Raw genomic sequence first — 19,977 nt, 5'->3', positions numbered from 1 at the left:
CAGCCGAGAATGCCGGGTTCCCCTATAAACGTCCTCAAGCCCGAAGGGAAAGGGAAGGGCTGAATTCCCCCAAAAAAAACAACCGCCACTGCATCTCTCTAACTTGATCGTCGGAGGGGTCGGGTCGAGCGCACCCGACCATTGTGCAGGTATCAAGCCGAGGTCTCCCGACCGGGACGCGCCGGTGATCCCCGCTTGGGAAGAGTCGCCGCATCGCCCCGAGTCCGAGGCCGCACCCGACCATCCCGGTGGAGACGAGTACCGCCCCAGGGAGATCCCCACCATTCGGACCCCCGAACGAGCCGAGACGACCTCCCGGGTCACGGCTAAGAAAAAGGGTGTTTACACTAAATAGAAAAAAAGGTGTTTACACTAACAGTATCTACTTGATATCTTACAAGTGAATCCCTAGAAACGCAGTTCCATGATGACAGGTGTTAAGGGAAAAAATGGCAAACAGTCTCAGCTGCTCCAAATGACATCATGCACCTCGGAATTGATCAAAACGTTGACCGAGGCACACTAATATCCTGCAAAAGCCAGGTCCAACACGCTGACCGAGGTACATCCTGCAAAAGCCAGGCCGAACACGCTGACCGAGGTCCAACACGCTGATCGAGGTACATCCTGCAAAAGGCAGGCCGAACACGCTGACCGAGGTGCATCCTGCAGAATACTCCCCTATAAATACCCTCTCATCCATTAGGAGAGGGGGAGGACACACTCACAAACCACACTTGTATGGAGGCATTTCGTCCTCCAAAACCCCCTCCACATCTTCCTCTAACTTGTTCGTCGGAGGGGTCGGGCCGAGCTTCCGACCCGACCTGTGTGCAGGAACGAAGACGAAGTGACCTCTTCCTGGCGCTGCTGCGGAGCTGCCGACCCGATCTACCGCCCCGAACGACCGATCCCGACCGGGAGACCCCGAGGGAGCTAAGCCCGAGATCCCCGACATTCCGAGCCCCAGAACCGAGCCGCGTCGGCCCCGAGGCCACGGCTTAAAAAGTTACTCACCGTAACATTTTGGCGCTAGAAGGAGGGCCCGGAATGACGGTACGTTAGCTTTCTCTTTGGTTGCTCCGCTGCAACCGACCTGCACCAGAAGCAGCGACTTCTGGGGCTGGTCTCTGCCTGCGCCGAGCTGCCTCGGCCCCACGCGCGCGGCCAGCCCGCCCAAGTCGGCACCCCGCGCGCGAACAGCCCGCCCGCGTCGGCGCCCCGCGCGCGACCAGCCAGCGCAGCTTGCTGCCTCGGCCCCTCGCGCCTGGACCCCTCGGTCCCACGCGCGCGGTCGAACCGCCCGCGTCGGCCCCACGCGCGCGACCAGCCCGCCCGCGTCGACACCCCGCGCGCGAACAACCCGCCCGCGTCGGCGCCCCGCGCGCGACCAGCCAGCGCAGCTTGCTGCCTCGGCCCCTCGCGCCTGGACCCCTCGGTCCCACGCGCGCGGCCGAACCGCCCGCGTCGGCCCCACGCGCGCGACCAGCCCGCCCGCGTCGGCACCCCGCGCGCGAACAGCCCGCCCGCTTCCGCGCCCCGCGCGCGACCAGCCAGCGCAGCTTGCTGCCTCGGCCCCACGCTACCTCGGCCTCTCGGCGCCGCTCGGCCCTTCGGCCCCGTGCGCAGCCAATACGCTGCCTCGGCCCCTCGGCACCGTGCGCGGCAACACGCTGCCTCAGCTCCTCGGCTGACGGCGCAACCTGCTGCCTCAGTCCCATGCGCGGCCAGCCCGCGCTAGCAGCCTGCTGCCTCGGCGCCTCGGCCCCGTGCGCAGCAACACGCTTCCTCGGCCCCTCGGCCCCAAGCGCAGCAAGCAGCCCGCTGCCTTGGCCCCTCGGCCACATGCGCAGCCAACACGCTGCACGCTGCCTCGGCCTTCGGCCCCAAGCACGGTCCGCCCGCCTGCGCCGAGCTTCTCGGCCATACGCTGTCGAGTTCACCTCAGAGCGGCCTGCCACCTCGGTCGCATAATGCCCGAGGCGCACTTGCGCGGTATGCCCGAGAGCTCCTCGGCTGACACACGCGCGGCCATCCCGCCCGGGTCGGCACCCCGCGCGCGAATAGCCCGCCCGGGTCGGCACCCCGCGCGCGAACAGCCCGCCCGCGTCGGCACCCCGCGCGCCTCGGTTCCTCGACCCCTCGGCCCCACGCGCGCGACCAACCCGCCCGCGTCGGCCCCACGCGCGTGACCAACCCGCGCGCCTCGGCTCCTCGGCCCCAGCTTGCCCGCCTGAGTAACCTCTCGGCCCGAGACTTCCTCGGCCACAGCCTGTCCGAGACCTCCTCTACCCGAGCCGACCTCATGCGCTGCCTCGGCTCCTCGGCCTCATGCGCAGCAAGTAGCCCGCTGCCTCGGCCCCTCGGCCCCGTGCGCAGCAACACGCTGCCTCGGCCCCTCGGCACCATGCGCAGCAAACACGCTGCACGCTGCCTCGGCTCCTCGGCCCCTTGCGCAGCTTGCCCGCCTGAGTAACCTCTCGGCCCGAGACTCCCTCGGCCACAGCCTGTCCGAGACCTCCTCTACTCGAGCCGACCTCATGCGCTGCCTCGGCCCCTCGGCCCCTTGCGCAGCTTGCCCGCCTGAGTAACCTCTCGGCCCGAGACTCCCTCGGCCACAGCCTGTCCAAGACCTCCTCTACCCGAGCCGACCTCATGCGCTGCCTCGGCTCCTCGGCCTCATGCGTGGCCAGCCCGCGTCAGCTGCTCGGCTGACGGTGCAGCCCGCTGCCTTGACCCTTGGGCCCCATGCGCGACAGCACGCCTCAGCTGCTCGCCTGACAGCGCAGCTTACTGCCTCTGCCCCATGCGCGGCCAGCCCGCGCCTGCTCCTCGGCTCTTCGACTTTACGCCACCCGAGACCACACCTGCGCGGCTCCAGCCCGCCTGCGCCGTGTTCCTTGGCCCCATGTTCCCGAGACAGACCTGCGCGGTCTGCCCGCCTGCGTCGTGCTCCCTGGCCCCATGTTCCCGAGACATGCTTGCGCGGTCGACACTCCTGCGCCGAGCCCCTCGGCCATGCACTGTCAAGTCCACCTCAGCACGGCTTGCCCGACTGAGTTGTCGCTCGACCCCAGCCTACCTCCACGGCTTGCGTCATGCTACTCGGCTGCATGGCCCTCGTGACCACGCCTGCGCGATCAGCCCGACGCACGTAGTGCTACTCGGCCGCATGGCCCTCGCGAACACGCCTGCGCGGCCTGCCCGCCTGCGTCGTGCTCCTCGGCTCTTCGGCTTTACGCCACCCGAGACCACACCTGCGCGGCCCTAGCCCGCCTGCGTCGTGTTCCTTGGCCCCATGTTCCCGAGACAGACCTGCACGGCCTGCCCGCCTGCGTCGTGTTCCTTGGCCCCATGTTCCAGAGACACGCTTGCGCGGTCGGCCCTTCTGCGTCGAACCCCTCGGCCACACTCTCCCGAGCTCCCCTCAGAGCGGCCTGCCCCTCTGAGCAGTGTCACTCGGCTGCAGCCTACCTGCGCCGAGCTTCTCGGCCCTTCGCCGTCGAGTTCACCTCAGTGCGACCTCCCCGCTTAAGTTGTCTCTCGGCTGAGCCTATCACCTCGTCCGGCGCCGTGTCACTCGGCCGCATGGCCCTCGCAACCACGCCTGCGCGGTCTGCCCGCATGCGTCGTGCTCCTCGGCTCTTCGGCTTTACGCCTCCCGAGACCACGCCTGCGCGGCCTGCCCGCCTGCGTCGTGCTCCTCGGCTTTACGCCACCCGAGACCACGCCTGCGCGGCCTGCCTGCCCGCGTCATGCTCCTCGGCTCTTCGGCTTTACGCCACCCGAGACCACGCCTGCGCGGCCTGCCTGCCCGCGTCGTGCTCCTCGGCTCTTCGGCTTTACATCACCCGAGACCACGCCTGCGCGGCCTGCCTGCCTGCGTCATGCTCCTCGGCTCTTCGGCTTTACGCCACCCGAGACTACGCCTGCGCGGCCTGCCCACCTGCGTCGTGCTCTTCGGCTTTACGCCACCCAAGACATACCTCGCCGCTCCTCGGCCCTTCGGCTTTACGCCACCCAAGACATGCTCGGCCGTTCCTCGGCCCTTCGGCTTTAGGCCACCCAAGACATACCTGGCCGCTCCTCGGCTCTTCGGCTTTACGCCACCCAAGACATGCTCGGCCGCTCTTCGGCTCTTCGGCTTTACGCCACCCAAGACACACCTCGCCACTCCTCGGCTCTTCGGCTTTACGCCACCCAAGACGTGCTCGGCCGTTCCTCGGCCCTTCGGCTTTACGCCACCCAAGACATGCTCGGCCGTTCCTCGGCCCTTCGGCTTTACGCCACCCAAGACACACCTCGCCGCTCCTCGGCTCTTTGGATTTACGCCACCCAAGACACACCCGGCCGCTCCTCGGCTCGACGGCTTTACGCCACCCAAGACACACCTGCGCGGTTTTCCCGCATGCGTCGTGTTCCTCGACCTCCAGCTCTCAGGACACACCCGCGCGGTTCACCCGCCTACGTCGTGCTCCTCGACCTCCAGCTCTCAGGACACACCCGCGCGGTTCACCCGCCTGCGTCGTGCTCCTCGACCTCCAGCTCCCCGGGACTGCGCCCACGCGGCCAACCCGCCTAAAGCTGAAGCTATGCCTCGGACTCCCGTTACAACGACCGACGCATAGCTTCTTTCCGGGGGGGAATATGTTAAGGGAAAAAATGGCAAACAGTCTCAGCTGCTCCAAATGACATCATGCACCTCGGAATTGATCAAAACGCTGACCGAGGCACACTAATATCCTGCAAAAGCCAGGTCCAACACGCTGACCGAGGTACATCCTGCAAAAGCCAGGCCGAACACGCTGACCGAGGTCCAACACGCTGATCGAGGTACATCCTGCAAAAGGCAGGCCGAACACGCTGACCGAGGTGCATCCTGCAGAATACTCCCCTATAAATACCCTCTCATCCATTAGGAGAGGGGGAGGACACACTCACAAACCACACTTGTATGGAGGCATTTCGTCCTCCAAAACCCCCTTCACATCTTCCTCTAACTTGTTCGTCGGAGGGGTCGGGCCGAGCTTCCGACCCGACCTGTGTGCAGGAACGAAGACGAAGTGACCTCTTCCTGGCGCTGCTGCGGAGCTGCCGACCCGATCTACCGCCCCGAACGACCGATCCCGACCGGGAGACCCCGAGGGAGCTAAGCCCGAGATCCCCGACATTCCGAGCCCCAGAACCGAGCCGCGTCGGCCCCGAGGTCACGGCTTAAAAAGTTACTCACCGTAACAACAGGCATTATAGAACTGGCGCAATCGAGAAATAATAGATCAGTGTTACTGAGATGGCACAGGGAATCTATTCGGTCAAAGAGAGGATCACTGTCAAATGACCAACCATATTTATAGTTCATATCACTCGAATTGAATTGCTTTCGTGCATATCAAAGCACGCATTACCTTGATTTCTGCATCTAGCCTCTGACCTGTGGGCGCTAGCCGTCTGCCATTCCTCTCCTTTGCCTTGTAACAGAAGAAATCGTTCGCTTCCTAAATGCCTGTGTGCAACGATATCTAATCAGTATCAAAGCCTTGTAGAAACAGCCAGATGATACAATGAGTTGAGGTTCCCCCAACCTGCAGTTTGCTGTGGTGAGTGGTTGACAGCCTCGTGCGCCATCACAAGTACACACCCTGGAAAGGCAGGCGAAGGCAAGTGAAGCCCATCGACTCCGACAGCTCATTAGGTGAGAAGGAAGGAGATATAAAATACTCCATTGGGACAGAGAGACGCCCCTATTCTTTCTTCTCTGGTCCCATTAAAGTCAGCAGCGCCACTTCCATCATGGGGCGTCTGAACCCAGGCAAGCTTCATGGGGCCTCACCCCAGTTTCCTTGGAGACCGTTCATGACTGCAGCAGCAGACTCCATTTCCACGCCTAATTTGCTGCTGCATCTCCACATTTCTGCCGACCTGAGAGCCCATTAAAGAAAGTAGAAACTGCGAGGAAATGGTCTCTTAAGAGACCCTCTGCTGCCACTTTCATGGCAGTAACGAATGCTTTTTTACTCCAGTTTGATTCACCGCCTTTTCATTGCACAAGTTCTTCGACTGGGGAGAACATCTGTCGACCCTCGTCGATTCTTTCACGTAAGAGATGGATAACATGCAGCCGCTGTGCCTCGTCTTCCTCTTCCTCTGCTCCACCCTGTTGCTGCAGTGGTCGCAGGGATGTCACCCCCACGACCGTTCGGCCCTTCTCACCTTCAAGGCCGGCATCACCGCCGACCCCTCCGGCCTCCTCCGCTCCTGGGACTCGGCCACGGACTGTTGCTCCGCGTGGGACGGCGTGGCCTGCGACGCTGCCTGATAAGGGTAAAAAACTGACTTGACATAACCCCCGGATTTGACGTAATACACCCCCCCCACGTCGGACGCCCAGTACGACGCGCTGCCCCAGAAATAGCATTAACGACGACACGACACGCACTCATACCCGCCGTACCCGAACGACCTCCTCGGTTGACCCATCACGGCCGGCCGAGGCAGTCAAAGGCGCCAGCTGACACCCCCCATACCCTACGGCAGCTCGGCTCTCCACGCAACGCCCACGGCGGCGACAGACGCCGTCAGAGGTACGGTCATGCTCTGGCAGGATGGCCCATCAGGTAACATCAACCCCCCTTATAAATACCCCCCCCGGCTCCCAGCACAAGGGGGATCTCGAACCCAATACAATACTCCTTCCCACTAACTTGATCGTCGGAGGGGTCGGGCCGAGATACCGACCCGACCTGTGTGCAGGTACCCGACCACCGTCAACCCGATTCGTCAAGGCGGAGCTCTCAAGCAAGACCCTCTGCATCCGCCATCTCAAGCCCTACAAAGGGAGACACGACCGATCCCAGGCATTTGGGGCCCTGAACCAGCCGCGTCAACCCCAAAGTCGCGGCCAGAACGTTATTTACCGTAACAGATTGGCGCTAGAAGGAGGGCCGGCGTCCAAATGTCAAGCGATCAGCAAATTTACCCCGGCGGATCCTCAAATGCGGAGCTCCCCGCCTTAGGGGAACGGCGTGACGAGACCCACGACGAACGCCCCGCAGCGGTGTCAGAACGCTACTGGCGACTGTTCAACAACCCGGGCTTGTCACCCCCTGGCGGCGCACCCGCCAACTCCTCGCAAGTGTCGCCCGAGGCCTTTCATGACCTCGCCCACCAGGTCCGAACTCTGACAAGCATGGTGCAGACCATTATCTCCCAACGAACCCCTCCGCGTGCGGCGAGGCCCTCGCAGCAACAGGAGACTCTCGCCCGGACCCACGCACCACCCCCAGAACTTCCGGGCTCGCCTCGAAACCCCACAACCCGACCGGGGAGCAGGGAAGCCGAGGACACGGTGAGCCACCCCGAGCCCGAGGCCCCGACCGCTGACTCGACGAACGCCCTACGGGCCCAACTGCGCCTCGTCAGTCAAAGGCTGGACGAGGTACAACAGGAGGTTCGTAAGTCAAAAGGAGAACCCGGGACGGACGGACACCAAGGATCTCCGTTCACCCCCGAGATACAGGATCAGGCGATCCCGCCGCACTTCCGCCTCCCTGCCCTGGACGCGTATGACGGCGCAACCGACCCCGCGGACCATGTGGCCGCTTTTCGGGCCCAGATGGCGCTGTTCGGGACTTCAGACGCCCTGATGTGCCGGGCGTTCCCGACGACCTTGCGAGGACCAGCCCGCGCATGGTACAGCGGCCTGAAGCCAGGGACCATCGCCTCCTTCGACCAGCTCGCCAAGGATTTTGAGCTTAACTTCCTAGCGTACTCCCGACCGAAGCCATCTATGGCGTTGCTCTTGGGGCTCAACCAGAAGGAGGACGAGCCCCTTTCTCACTTTGTGAACCGGTTTACGACGCAAATCCGTGGACTATCGGATGCTCACCCCTCTCTCTTGATGCAGGCCTTCATGACCGGCCTACGACCCTCCAGGTTCTTCTGGTCGCTCGTGGAAAGGCCCCCCGTCGCGGTCCCTGAGATGCTCCAACGGGCCAGCCAGTTCATCGCCGCAGAAACCTGGATGGTGGGAAAGCGAGAAGAGCACAGAAAGGTCAAGTCGGAGCCGCCCCGACACCAGCAACCCACCACCTCCCGGCGAAAGTTGGACAGGCCTGACCCAAGGCCTCCTCTTCCCGCCTTGAACTCCTCCCGGACGGAGATATTCCTACACGAAAGGGGGAAGGGGCTGCTCAGGGACCCCCACCCGATGAAGAACCCGCGGGAGCTCGCAGACCGCTCAAAGTACTGCCGATTTCATCGACAGCACGGGCACGACACGGAGCAGTGTTACGAGCTAAAAAGACAAATCGAGGAGCTCATCCTCAGAGGCCATCTCGGCCAGTACCTCCGGTCGAGCAAAGAGCAGTCTCCTCGTCCGGAGGGCCCTGTTGAGCGACACATCGATGTCATAGCCGGGGGCCCCGCATCCGGAGGAAGTTCTATGTCGGGCAGGAAGGCCTATGCCCGGACCGCCCCCGACGAAGCCTCGGGGCGTGAGCCTTGTTGGGAAATTATTGGGGACGACATCACATGCGCAGCGGAAGAACAAGAAAACAAAAATCCCCGATTCCCAAAAAGATGTTCGTCGTCGTGCGAAGATTGGTGCGCAAAAATCCACAAAACACAAAACTGCGTATAGAGATTGTGTTACCTAGGGAGATCGTATATCCCTATTTCCTTGCAGATCCTTAGGAGAGGGTGAAGGAGGTCAAGCGTCCTCCTCTCTAGCGGTGATCCACACAGCAGGGTTGTGACGACCCTCCTCAAAACTCCAGGCCTACTCTGAGGTGGAGAGGGAGAGGAGAATAGGAAGGGCAAGTAAAGACTCTAGCCTATGAGGCTGTGAATCCCTCCTATTTATAGAGATCCCGTGTCAAACCCTAATGGGTCCTTCCCTAGTGGGTATGGGATCTGCATCCAATAAGACAAGGGCTCCATCGGATATCTCATATCCGAACCTCTACTCATCGCAATGCCTACCATATGTGTGTGACCCTCTAGGCCCAATATCGAGCTGGCCGTGAGTCATACCTGTCAGAACTCCTTCTGACTGAGTGAATTATTATCTCTGTAATAATTCACTTGACTCATCGACTACGGACGTACTAGGCCACTACGCTGTAGTCCCCAGACGATACAGGGGAATCCAATCCATTGGACCTGTCTATCCTCAGTTACCATATACCTATAGTCCCTCATCCATCTAATATCCCAAAGACCGTATATCGAGCATGGTGCTGTCAGACCCATACGGTTTCTACTCGAGTCTCGCTCTAATCGGATTCTCCCGGAGAACTCTTTCTCTCTCAACCCGAATGACCCTGGCCAGGGATTTATCTGAGCAAGAACACATGGGATATTCCTCTCATGATGCCGAGAGTGGATGATCCTCTGTCAACACTCAATAGCCCTCGTAAGGTCGACTACCACTCCCAATGACCAGCTGTACTAGATCTGGGAACAGCCAAACCTATAAGTCTGGTATCAAAGAGTGGAGCACTCATACAGGACATCCTTGGTGTCTCAAGTCTAAGGACCAGATACACCACTAGAACTACGGAATCGCTGTCTGACAATAAGGCATCATCAACCATCCAGCATTCCGTAAGCGGATCAATCAGTGAACTCATTCTCCAATGAGCACCTGTACTGTATCCCTAGTGTCCCTATACGAGCAGCTATGAGACTAGCTGCATCCATCATATGGACGGGTATACAGCACACCAGTCTATCCGGTTATCATGATGTCCCTCTCGAGTAACCTATGACCGGGATTATTTAGGATATGTGTTTAAAGGTGAATCGATCTCATTATCGTGATCTCATCACGATCCGATTCCCATTGCACAAATCCAATGATATCACAATATATATGCATTTATGCAATAGTTATAAAGTGATATACGCCAAAATATAATAAGCAAAAAGATTCTGTATCAAGTCACACGTGCCATCACTCACGTGATTGGCTTGCTGGGCACCTATGACTAGCAATCTCCCACTTGACCTAAAGCCAATCACCTATGTGTCTGATCCCCATCAGACCCCTGTGACGCTCAAAGACAATCTGAGACAACGGCTTTGTCAGTGGATCTGCAATGTTATCTTCGGATGGAACTCTTTCCACTGCTACATCTCCTCGGGTTACGATCTCTCTTATAAGCTAGAACCTCCTCAGAACATTTCTGATGAGACCCGGGTTCCCTTATTTGAGTAATCGCCCCATAGTTGTCGCAATATAAGGAAGTCGAGTTCTCGCTATTCGTAACGACTCCCAAATCTGTGATGAACATCTTCACCCAGACTCCCTCTTTTGTTGCATCCGATGCAGCAATGTACTCCGCCTCTATTGTCGAGTCAGCAGTGGTATCTTGCTTGGAACTCTTCCAGCACACTGCTCCTCCATTCAAGGTATACACATACCCTGAATTCGACTTGCTATCATCGACATCAAACTGAAAACTTGAGTCAGTGAAGCCTTCAACCTTAAGGCTATTACCTCCATATACTAGTAAAAGATCCTTAGTCCTTCTCAAGTACTTAAGGATACACTTTACTGCTTTCCAGTGCTCCAAGCCTGGATCCGCCTGATACCTGCTCGTGACACTCAGAGCATGCGCTATATCAGGCCTAGTACATAGCATGGCATACATGATAGACCCTATTGCTGAGGCAAAAGGTATCATATTCATGTTTGCCCTTTGGAAATTTCCATGCCAAACCTTTTGACAATGGTTTCTATGTACCTGGACTGGGACAAGCCAAGCATCCTCTTGGATCTATCTCTATAGATTCTAATCCCCAAGATATATGATGCTTCCCCTAAGTCCTTCAAGGAGAAGTCTCTAGATAACCAAGCATTTACTATGGATAGCATTCCTATGTCATTCCCAATGATGAGGATGTCATCCACATATAACACCAAAAAAGTGATAGCGCTCCCACTTACCTTTCTGTATACACAAGGCTCATCTTCGTTCTTAACGAAGTCATAAGATCTGATTGCCTCATCAAATCTTATGTTCCAACTTCGGGAAGCTTGCTTTAGTCCATAAATGGATCTAAGCAACCTACACACCTTATCTGGGCAGTTCTTGGACACGTATCCCTCAGGTTGCATCATATACACCTCCTCCTCGAGGTTCCCGTTGAGGAATGCGGTTTTCACATCCATCTGCCAGATCTCATAATCATAGTGTGCTGCAATAGCCAATAGAATTCTGATGGATTTTAGCATTGCTACGGGTGAGAAGGTTTCGTCGTAGTCAACACCTTGCCTTTTGACGATACCCTTTAGCCACTAGCCTTTCTTTATAGGTCTCTACCTTTCCATCTACTCCGATCTTTTTCTTAAAGATCCATTTGCAACCGATGGGTACAATACCTTCGGGCGCATCAACTAGGTTCCAAACCTTATTGGAGTACATAGAATCCATCTCAGAATTCATGGCTTCTTGCCACTTCCCGGAGTCTATACTCATAATAGCCTCCTCATAGGTCTGAGGATCAATATCCTCTACATCCTCTGCTCTAATATGTCCCACATATCTCTCAGGAGGATGGGATACTCTATCAGACCTGCGTAAAGTTGAAACTTGTGTATTAGGTACCTGAACAGACTCGGGCTGTAGAGTGGTGCTTGAGCTTGGTTCTCTAACTTCGCTCAACTCTATCATTCTCCCATTGTCTCCGCCAAGAATGTGTTCCTTCTTAAGGAACACTGCTCTCTTAGCTACAAAGACCTTTTGGTCCTCGAGATGATAGAAGTAATACCCACAAGTTTCCTTGGGGTATCCCACAAATATGCATCGCTCTGTCCTTGATTCTAACTTATCGGGGTTGTGTCTTTTAACGTGGGCAGGGCAGCCCCAAATCTTAACAACCTTAAGATCAGGCTTCTTCCCTTTCCATATCTCATATGGTGTAGACACTACCGACTTAGTTAGAACTCTGTTCAGAAGGTAAGATGCGGTTTCTAGGGCATATCCCCAGAATAAGATGGGTAGGTCAGCGAAACTCATCATGGACCGTACCATATCTAATAGCGTACGATTTTTCCTTTCAGAGACACCATTGAGCTGAGGTGTATAAGGAGGTGTCCATTGGGATAATATCCCATGGTCCTTGAGGAACTGAGTAAACTCTGTACTTAAGTATTCACCTCCTCGATCTGATCGAAGAGTTTTGATATTCTTTCCAGTCTGGTTCTCCACCTCATTCTTATACTCTCTGAATTTCTCAAAAGCCTCGGACTTGTACTTTATTAAGTACACATATCCATACCTTGAGAAATCATCAGTAAATGTAATGAAGTAGGAGTAACCTCCAATGGCATGAGTTGACATGGGTCCACATACATCACTATGTATGAGTTCCAACAACTCATTGGCTCTCTCTCCAGTTCTACTAAATGGAGATTTGGTCAGTTTTCCACGAATGCAAGGCTCACAAGTTGCATAAGACACATAGTCGAATGGATCTAGATATCCATCATTTAGCAACTTTTGAATCATTTTTTCATGGATGTGACCTAGCCTACAATGCCACAGGTATGCACTGTTCAACTCATCTCGTTTCCTTTTGGACACATTTACATTCATGATATGTGGAGTGGTGTCTAACATAAATAAACCATTATGCAATGTTCCTTTCGTGATGATCTTATCATCTAATAATATCGAACAACCATTGTTCTCAAAAACAAATTTATATCCACTAACTGTTAAACATGAAATGGAGATAATGTTTTTGATAATAGAAGGAACAAAATAACATGCATCTAATGCAATAAAAGCTCCACTAGGCAGATGTAGGGCGACCTCGCCAACAGCTAATACAGCAACTTTTGCTCCATTACCCATCTTGAGGTCCATCTCGCCTCTCTCTAGTCTCCTAGGCCTTGCCAGAACCTGCAACGAATTGCATATATGATAAGCACTACCGGTATCCAATACCCATGTGTTATCATAAGAGTCTGACAAATGGAGACTGATCATGAATGTACCTGAAGCTTCATCAAGCTTTTGTTTCGCCCTTTCTGCAAGGTACTCTTTGCAGTTTCTCTTCCAGTGCCCATCTTTACCACAGTAGAATCACTGGCCTTTGTCCTTTGTTGGGTCTTTCTTAGCAACCTTTGCTTTACCTGGTTTGCCCTTGCCCTTTCTCTTCTTAAGGGACCTTTCTGCTTTCCTTTTCTTTTTGGTCTCACCAGTGTAGAGAACTGGCTTCTCTTTCTTAATAGTACTCTCTGCCTCCCTCAACATATTGAGGAGCTCTGGGAGAGTCACCTCAAGCTTGTTCATATTAAAATTCATTATGAACTGTGAAAAGGAATCTGGTAGGGACTGAAGCACAATGTTCACACACAAGTTATCCTCTAGGACCATTCCTAGACCTGTGAGTTTCTCTATCCACTCAATCATCTTTAGGACATGGTTCTGAACCGATGTCCCCTCAGTCATCCTAGCGCGGAAGAGGCTCTTGGATATCTCATATCGCTGAGTCCTTCCCTGTTCCTCAAACAATTTGCGGACATGTAGGAGAATGGATCTGGCATCCATCTTTTCATGTTGTCTCTGTAACTCTGGAGTCATAGAGCCCAACATATAGCACTGAGCAAGAGTGGAGTCATCAATGTACTTCACGTAGCGAGCGATCTCATCCTCGCTTGCCCCTTCTTCGGGCGTAGGCATCACTGTATCAAGGACGTACACGATTTTCTCCGCTGTGAGAACAATTCTCAAGTTACGGAGCCAATCCGTATAATTTGGACCAGTGAGGCGGTTGACATCAAGTATGCCACGTAAGGGATTTGAAAGCGACATTTTCTGAAAATAAAGATGTAGCAAAAATGAATAACATGCAGATTTTGCAAGAAATAAACTATCAAGATATGGACTTCTATCTTAATATGCTCCCACTATTTTACTAACGAGTCACGCGACACCCTAAGCATGTGAAACGGAAGTCTCCGGCATACTTCTAATGAGGATCAGGATCCAATCAGCGTCTTAGTGTAACCTCGAGGGACTCGACCAATCACACTAAGCCTAAAAGGTAGGCAACTCTTGCCGATCACAACTCCTTGTGATTCCCGTCCTGTTCGGCCTCCGAATCACCATGGCCTCGAGGGACTCGACCAACCATGATGCTCGGTTAAGTCAACACCTTCGTTACAAGATGAGTCTGATTTGATGATATACCCTCGAGGGACTCGACCAAGCATACCATGCCCTCAGGTCACCGGTGACATCTCTATGTTGTAAGCAAGATAGCGAATCGCGATATAGGTGAGTCTCGAGAGACTCGACCAACTCAACCTACACCGGGAATCGGTTCTGTTACGGTGAGTAACTTTTTAAGCCGTGGCCTCGGGGCCGACGCGGCTCGGTTCTGGGGCTCGGAATGTCGGGGATCTCGGGCTTAGCTCCCTCGGGGTCTCCCGGTCGGGATCGGTCGTTCGGGGCGGTAGATCGGGTCGGCAGCTCCGCAGCAGCGCCAGGAAGAGGTCACTTCGTCTTCGTTCCTGCACACAGGTCGGGTCGGAAGCTCGGCCCGACCCCTCCGACGAACAAGTTAGAGGAAGATGTGGAGGGGGTTTTGGAGGACGAAATGCCTCCATACAAGTGTGGTTTGTGAGTGTGTCCTCCTCCTCTCCTAATGGATGAGAGGGTATTTATAGGGGAGTATTCTGCAGGATGCACCTCGGTCAGCGTGTTCGGCCTGCCTTTTGCAGGATGTACCTCGATCAGCGTGTTGGACCTCGGTCAGCGTGTTCGGCCTGGCTTTTGCAGGATGTACCTCGGTCAGCGTGTTGGACCTGGCTTTTGCAGGATATTAGTGTGCCTCGGTCAGCGTTTTGATCAATTCCGAGGTGCATGATGTCATTTGGAGCAGCTGAGACTGTTTGCCATTTTTTCCCTTAACAGGTTCCTACTCATAACGATGGAAGGCCACGTGGGTCAATCTAATTGCCTCACGTTTACCGACTTAATATTATCGAGCGATGTTTCTATAATTTAGTCTCCTAATATGACATGTCACACATATACATATTTAATATATATCTACATCGCATGCAAATATATATACATATCTAGTATGTGTATAAGCAATCACACCAGATGATCATGGACCACAACCTAATATGATTAGGCCCGAGCCAGTAGGCCTAATCACTCACATCAAGATCTATGTGTGCAACGGTGCATCTCCATGCCCTGTGATCGTCCATCTCGTCCTCGTCGGTTCCGTCGACATCTTGATGCATCTCCATGCATCACGATCGTCCGTCTCGTGGGTCCCGCTATCGCATCCACGCTCCCGCTGCGCCTCCTCATGTGATTACAACTTAATCATAGGCACACAGGCCCGACAATAAACGAGAAATATAATGGAGGTTCGCAGACCTCAATAATAATAATCACAAGTACACACATCATACATCACATGTATAAATAATCATCATCATGTAAGACTACTAGATAATAATAAAAATAATAATCAACTAAACCTTTTAATTAATTAATATTTTTCTGAAATCAGGGACATGTAGGGAATTTCTCAATTCCTAAGGGTATTTTCATAATTTGGATAAAAGACAGAAACTGGAATTTCTCAAATTCCGAGGGGCAAAACTATCTTTTGCCCAGAAAACCCTAATACCCTTTCCCCCTTTCGCTGCTGCCGCCGCCGCCACCCTGCCGGCGGCAGCCTGTGCGGCGGGGCGAGGGCACTGCCCTCGCCTGCAGGCGGCACGCCCGCTGGCGGCGATGCCGCTGCCTCCGCAGGCGGTGCTGTACCGCCGGGCGGTCGCCCCTGTGGGGGGGTTTCGCCCGCGGGAGCAGCGGCGGCGCCTCTGCCCGTGGGCTGCCAGCCCCGCCAGCAGCAAGCCTGCTGCAAGCAGACCGCCGTCCGGTTGCTGCAGGCACAGCGCTTGCGCATGCACCGGCGCTGTGCTGCCTGGCTGCGGCTGCGGCTACCGCTGCAGGTGGCTGCAGGCATGCAGATCGAGGGCAGCAACTGTTGCTGCCCTTCCTCGCTTTTGCGTCAACGATTTTGACGTCAATATTCTTCCTAAACACAACACACGCAGTTCAAAACCAATCATTCGCACGAACAACCTGGCTCTGATACCACTGTTGGGAAATTATTGGGGGCGACATCACATGCGCAGCGGAAGAACAAGAAAACAAAAATCCCCGATTCCCAAAAAGATGTTCGTCATCGTGCGAAGATTGGTGTGCAAAAATCCACAAAACACAAAACTGCGTATAGAGATTGTGTTACCTAGGGAGATCGTATATCCCTGTTTCCTTGAAGATCCTTAGGAGAGGGTGAAGGAGGTCAAGCGTTCCTCCTCTCTAGCGACGACCCTCCTCAAAACTCCAGGCCTACTCTGAGGTGGAGAGGGAGAGGAGCGACGACCCTCCTCAAAACTCCAGGCCTATTCTGAGGTGGAGAGGGAGAGGAGAATAGAAAGGGCAAGCAAAGACTCTAGCCTATGAGGCTGTGAATCCCTCCTATTTATAGAGATCCCGTGTCAAACCCTAATGGGTCCTTCCCTAGTGGGTATTGGATCTGCATCCAATAAGACAAGGGCTCCGTCGGATATCTCATATCCGAACCTCATATCCGAACCTCTACTCATCGCAATGCCTACCATATGTGTGTGACCCTCTAGGCCCAATATCGAGCTGGCAGTGAGTCATACCTGTCAGAACTCCTTCTGACTGAGTGAATTATTATCTCTGTAATAATTCACTTGACTCATCGACTACGGACGTACTAGGCCACTACGCCGTAGTCCCCAGACGATACAGGGGAATCCAATCCATTGGACCTGTCTGTCCTCAGTTACCATATACCTATAGTCCCTCATCCATCTAATATCCTAGAGACCGTATATCGAGCATGGTGTTGTCAGACCCATACGGTTTCTACTCGAGTCTCGCTCTAATCGGATTCTCTCGGAGAACTCTTTCTCTCTCAACCCGAATGACCCTGGCCAGGGATTTATCTGAGCATGAACACATGGGATATTCCTCTCATGATGCCGAGAGTGGATGATCCTCTGTCGACACTCAATAGCCCTCGTAAGGTCGACTACCACTCCCAATGACCAGCTATACTAGATCTGGGAACAACCAAACCTATAAGTCTGGTATCAAAGAGTGGAGCACTCATATAGGACATCCTTGGTGTCTCAAGTCTAAGGACAAGATACACCACTAGGACTACGGAATCGCTGTCTGACAATAAGGCATCATCAACCATCCAGCATTCCGTAAGCGGATCAATCAGTGAACTCATTCTCCAATGAGCACCTGTACTGTATCCCTAGTGTCCCTACACGAGCAGCTATGAGACCAGCTGCATCCATCATATGGACGGGTATACAGCACACCAGTCTATCCGGTTATCACGATGTCCCTCTCGAGTAACCTATGACCGGGATTATTTAGGATATGTGTTTAAAGGTGAATCGATCTCATTATCGTGATCTCATCACGATCCGATTCCCATTGCACAAATCCAAGGATATCACAATATATATGCATTTATGCAATAGTTATAAAGTGATATACGCCAAAATATAATAAGCAAAAAGATTCTGTATCAAGTCACACGTGTCATCACTCACGTGATTGGCTTGCTGGGCACCTATGACTAGCAAGCTTGAGCCCGAGATCACCTTCCCAGCCGGAGCCACTGAGCGGCCCCACCACGACGACGCCCTGGTGATATCGGCCAGGGTAGCCAACGCGCGAGTGAGAAGAATCATGGTCGACACGGGGAGCTCGGCCGACATACTCTACTTTGGCGCCTTCCAGAAGCTGGGCCTAGCCAGGGAAAATTTAAGCCCGATGTGCTCGGCGCTCACCGGCTTCACGGGAGATTCGATATCACCTCTGGGAGCCATTACCCTACCTCTGACTCTGGGGACCCCGCCGAAATCAAAGACTGCCATGACCACTTTTCTAGTGGTCGACCTTCCCACCGCTTATAACGCCATACTTGGTCGGCCGACCCTCAACAAGGTCAGAGCCGTCGTCTCGACCTACTACCGGACCGTCAAATTCCCGACACGGGAGGGAGTCGGGGAAGTCACCGGAAGCCCCCAAGAGTCCAGGCGCTGCTACCTTACCTCCGTCTCATTGGGCAAAAGGACCAGGGGAGAGGCGCCTCTAGAAGATCCCCGGGAGGCAAAAAAGCCGGCCCCTCACCCAGAGCCGAGGGGGTCCACTGTTGACATCCCCTTACGGGAAGCACGGCCGGATCAGACGGTCAAGGTCGGATCAGAGCTGCCCGAGTGGGAACGGGAACAGCTCGTCGGTCTTCTGCGGGAGAATGCCGACATCTTCGCCTGGTCTCCATCGGACATGAAGGGAGTCGATCCCAAGGTCGCGGAGCATCATCTCAATATCCCACATGACGCCCGTCCGGTAAAGCAAAAGCCCCGGCGCCACGCACCTGACCGGCAACATGTCATACAAGAAGAGGTGGACCGACTCTTGGCGGCAAGCTTCATAGAAGAGGCCAAGTATCCTCAGTGGTTGTCCAATGTAGTTCTCGTGAAAAAACACAATGGAAGCTGGAGGATATGCGTTGACTACACCAGTCTCAATGATGCGTGTCCTAAAGACTGCTACCCCCTCCCGAAGATCGACCAGCTGGTCGACGCGACAGCAGGGCACGCGCGCCTCTCTTTCATGGACGCCTATTCAGGATACAACCAGATCTGTTAGTCATAGGTGCCCAGCAAGCCAATCACGTGAGTGATGGCACGTGTGACTTGATACAGAATCTTTTTGCTTATTATATTTTGGCGTATATCACTTTATAACTATTGCATAAATGCATATATATTGTGATGTCCTTGGATTTGTGCAATGGGAATCGGATCGTGATGAGATCACGATAATGAGATCGATTCACCTTTAAACACATATCCTAAATAATCCCAGTCATAGGTTACTCGAGAGGGACATCGTGATAACCGGATAGACTGGTGTGCTGTATACCCGTCCATATGATGGATGCAGCTGGTCTCATAGCTGCTCGTGTAGGGACACTAGGGATACAGTACAGGTGCTCATTGGAGAATGAGTTCACTGATTGATCAGCTTACGGAATGCTGGATGGTTGATGATGCCTTATTGTCAGACAGCGATTCCGTAGTCCTAGTGGTGTATCTGGTCCTTAGACTTGAGACACCAAGGATGTCCTGTATGAGTGCTCCACTCTTTGATACCAGACTTATAGGTTTGGCTGTCCCCAGATCTAGTACAGCTGGTCATTGGGAGTGGTAGTCGACCTTACGAGGGCTATTGAGTGTCAATAGAGGATCATCCACTCTCGGCGTCATGAGAGGAATATCCTATGTGCTCTTGCTCAGACAAATCCCTGGCCAGGGTCATTCGGGTTGAGAGAGAAAGAGTTCTCCGGGAGAATCCGATTAGAGCGAGACTCGAGTAGAAACCGTATGGGTCTGACAGCACCATGCTCGATATACGGTCTCTGGGATATTAGATGGATGAGGGACTATAGGTACATGGTAACTGAGGACAGACAGGTCCAATGGATTGGATTCCCCTGTATCGTCTGGGGACTACGGCGTAGTGGCCTAGTACTTCCGTAGTCGATGAGTCGAGTGAATTATTACAGAGATAATAATTCACTCAGTCAGAAGGAGTTCTGACAGGTATGACTCACGGCCAGCTCGATATTGGGCCTAGAGGGTCACACACATATGGTAGGCATTGCGATGAGTAGAGGTTCGGATATGAGATATCCGACGGAGCCCTTGTCTTATTGGATGCAGATCCAATACCCACTAGGGAAGGACCCATTAGGGTTTTGACACGGGATCTCTATAAATAGGAGGGATTCACAGCCTCATAGGCTAGAGTCTTTGCTTGCCCTTCCTATTCTCCTCTCCCTCTCCACCTCAGAGTAGGCCTGGAGTTTTGAGGAGCG

General features: G+C 54.3%; 1 protein-coding gene across 1 annotated transcript; it reads left to right on the top strand.

Moving 5' to 3' along the window:
* Nucleotides 1–6,952: 6,952 nt before the first annotated feature.
* LOC135666209 (uncharacterized) lies at nt 6,953–14,880 on the top strand. Its single transcript, XM_065177779.1, has 2 exons — nt 6,953–8,492; nt 14,696–14,880. Exons 1-2 carry the CDS (start codon nt 6,953–6,955, stop codon nt 14,878–14,880), a joined length of 1,725 nt encoding a protein of 574 aa, XP_065033851.1.
* The last annotated feature ends 5,097 nt before the right edge of the window (nt 14,881–19,977 follow it).

Source organism: Musa acuminata, unplaced genomic scaffold (assembly GCF_036884655.1).
Source record: "Musa acuminata AAA Group cultivar baxijiao unplaced genomic scaffold, Cavendish_Baxijiao_AAA HiC_scaffold_1077, whole genome shotgun sequence".
In the NCBI taxonomy this organism is placed as follows: Eukaryota; Viridiplantae; Streptophyta; class Magnoliopsida; order Zingiberales; family Musaceae; genus Musa; species Musa acuminata.
Note: the sequence above shows the minus strand (reverse complement) of the source record. Positions and strands in the feature narration are given on the sequence as shown.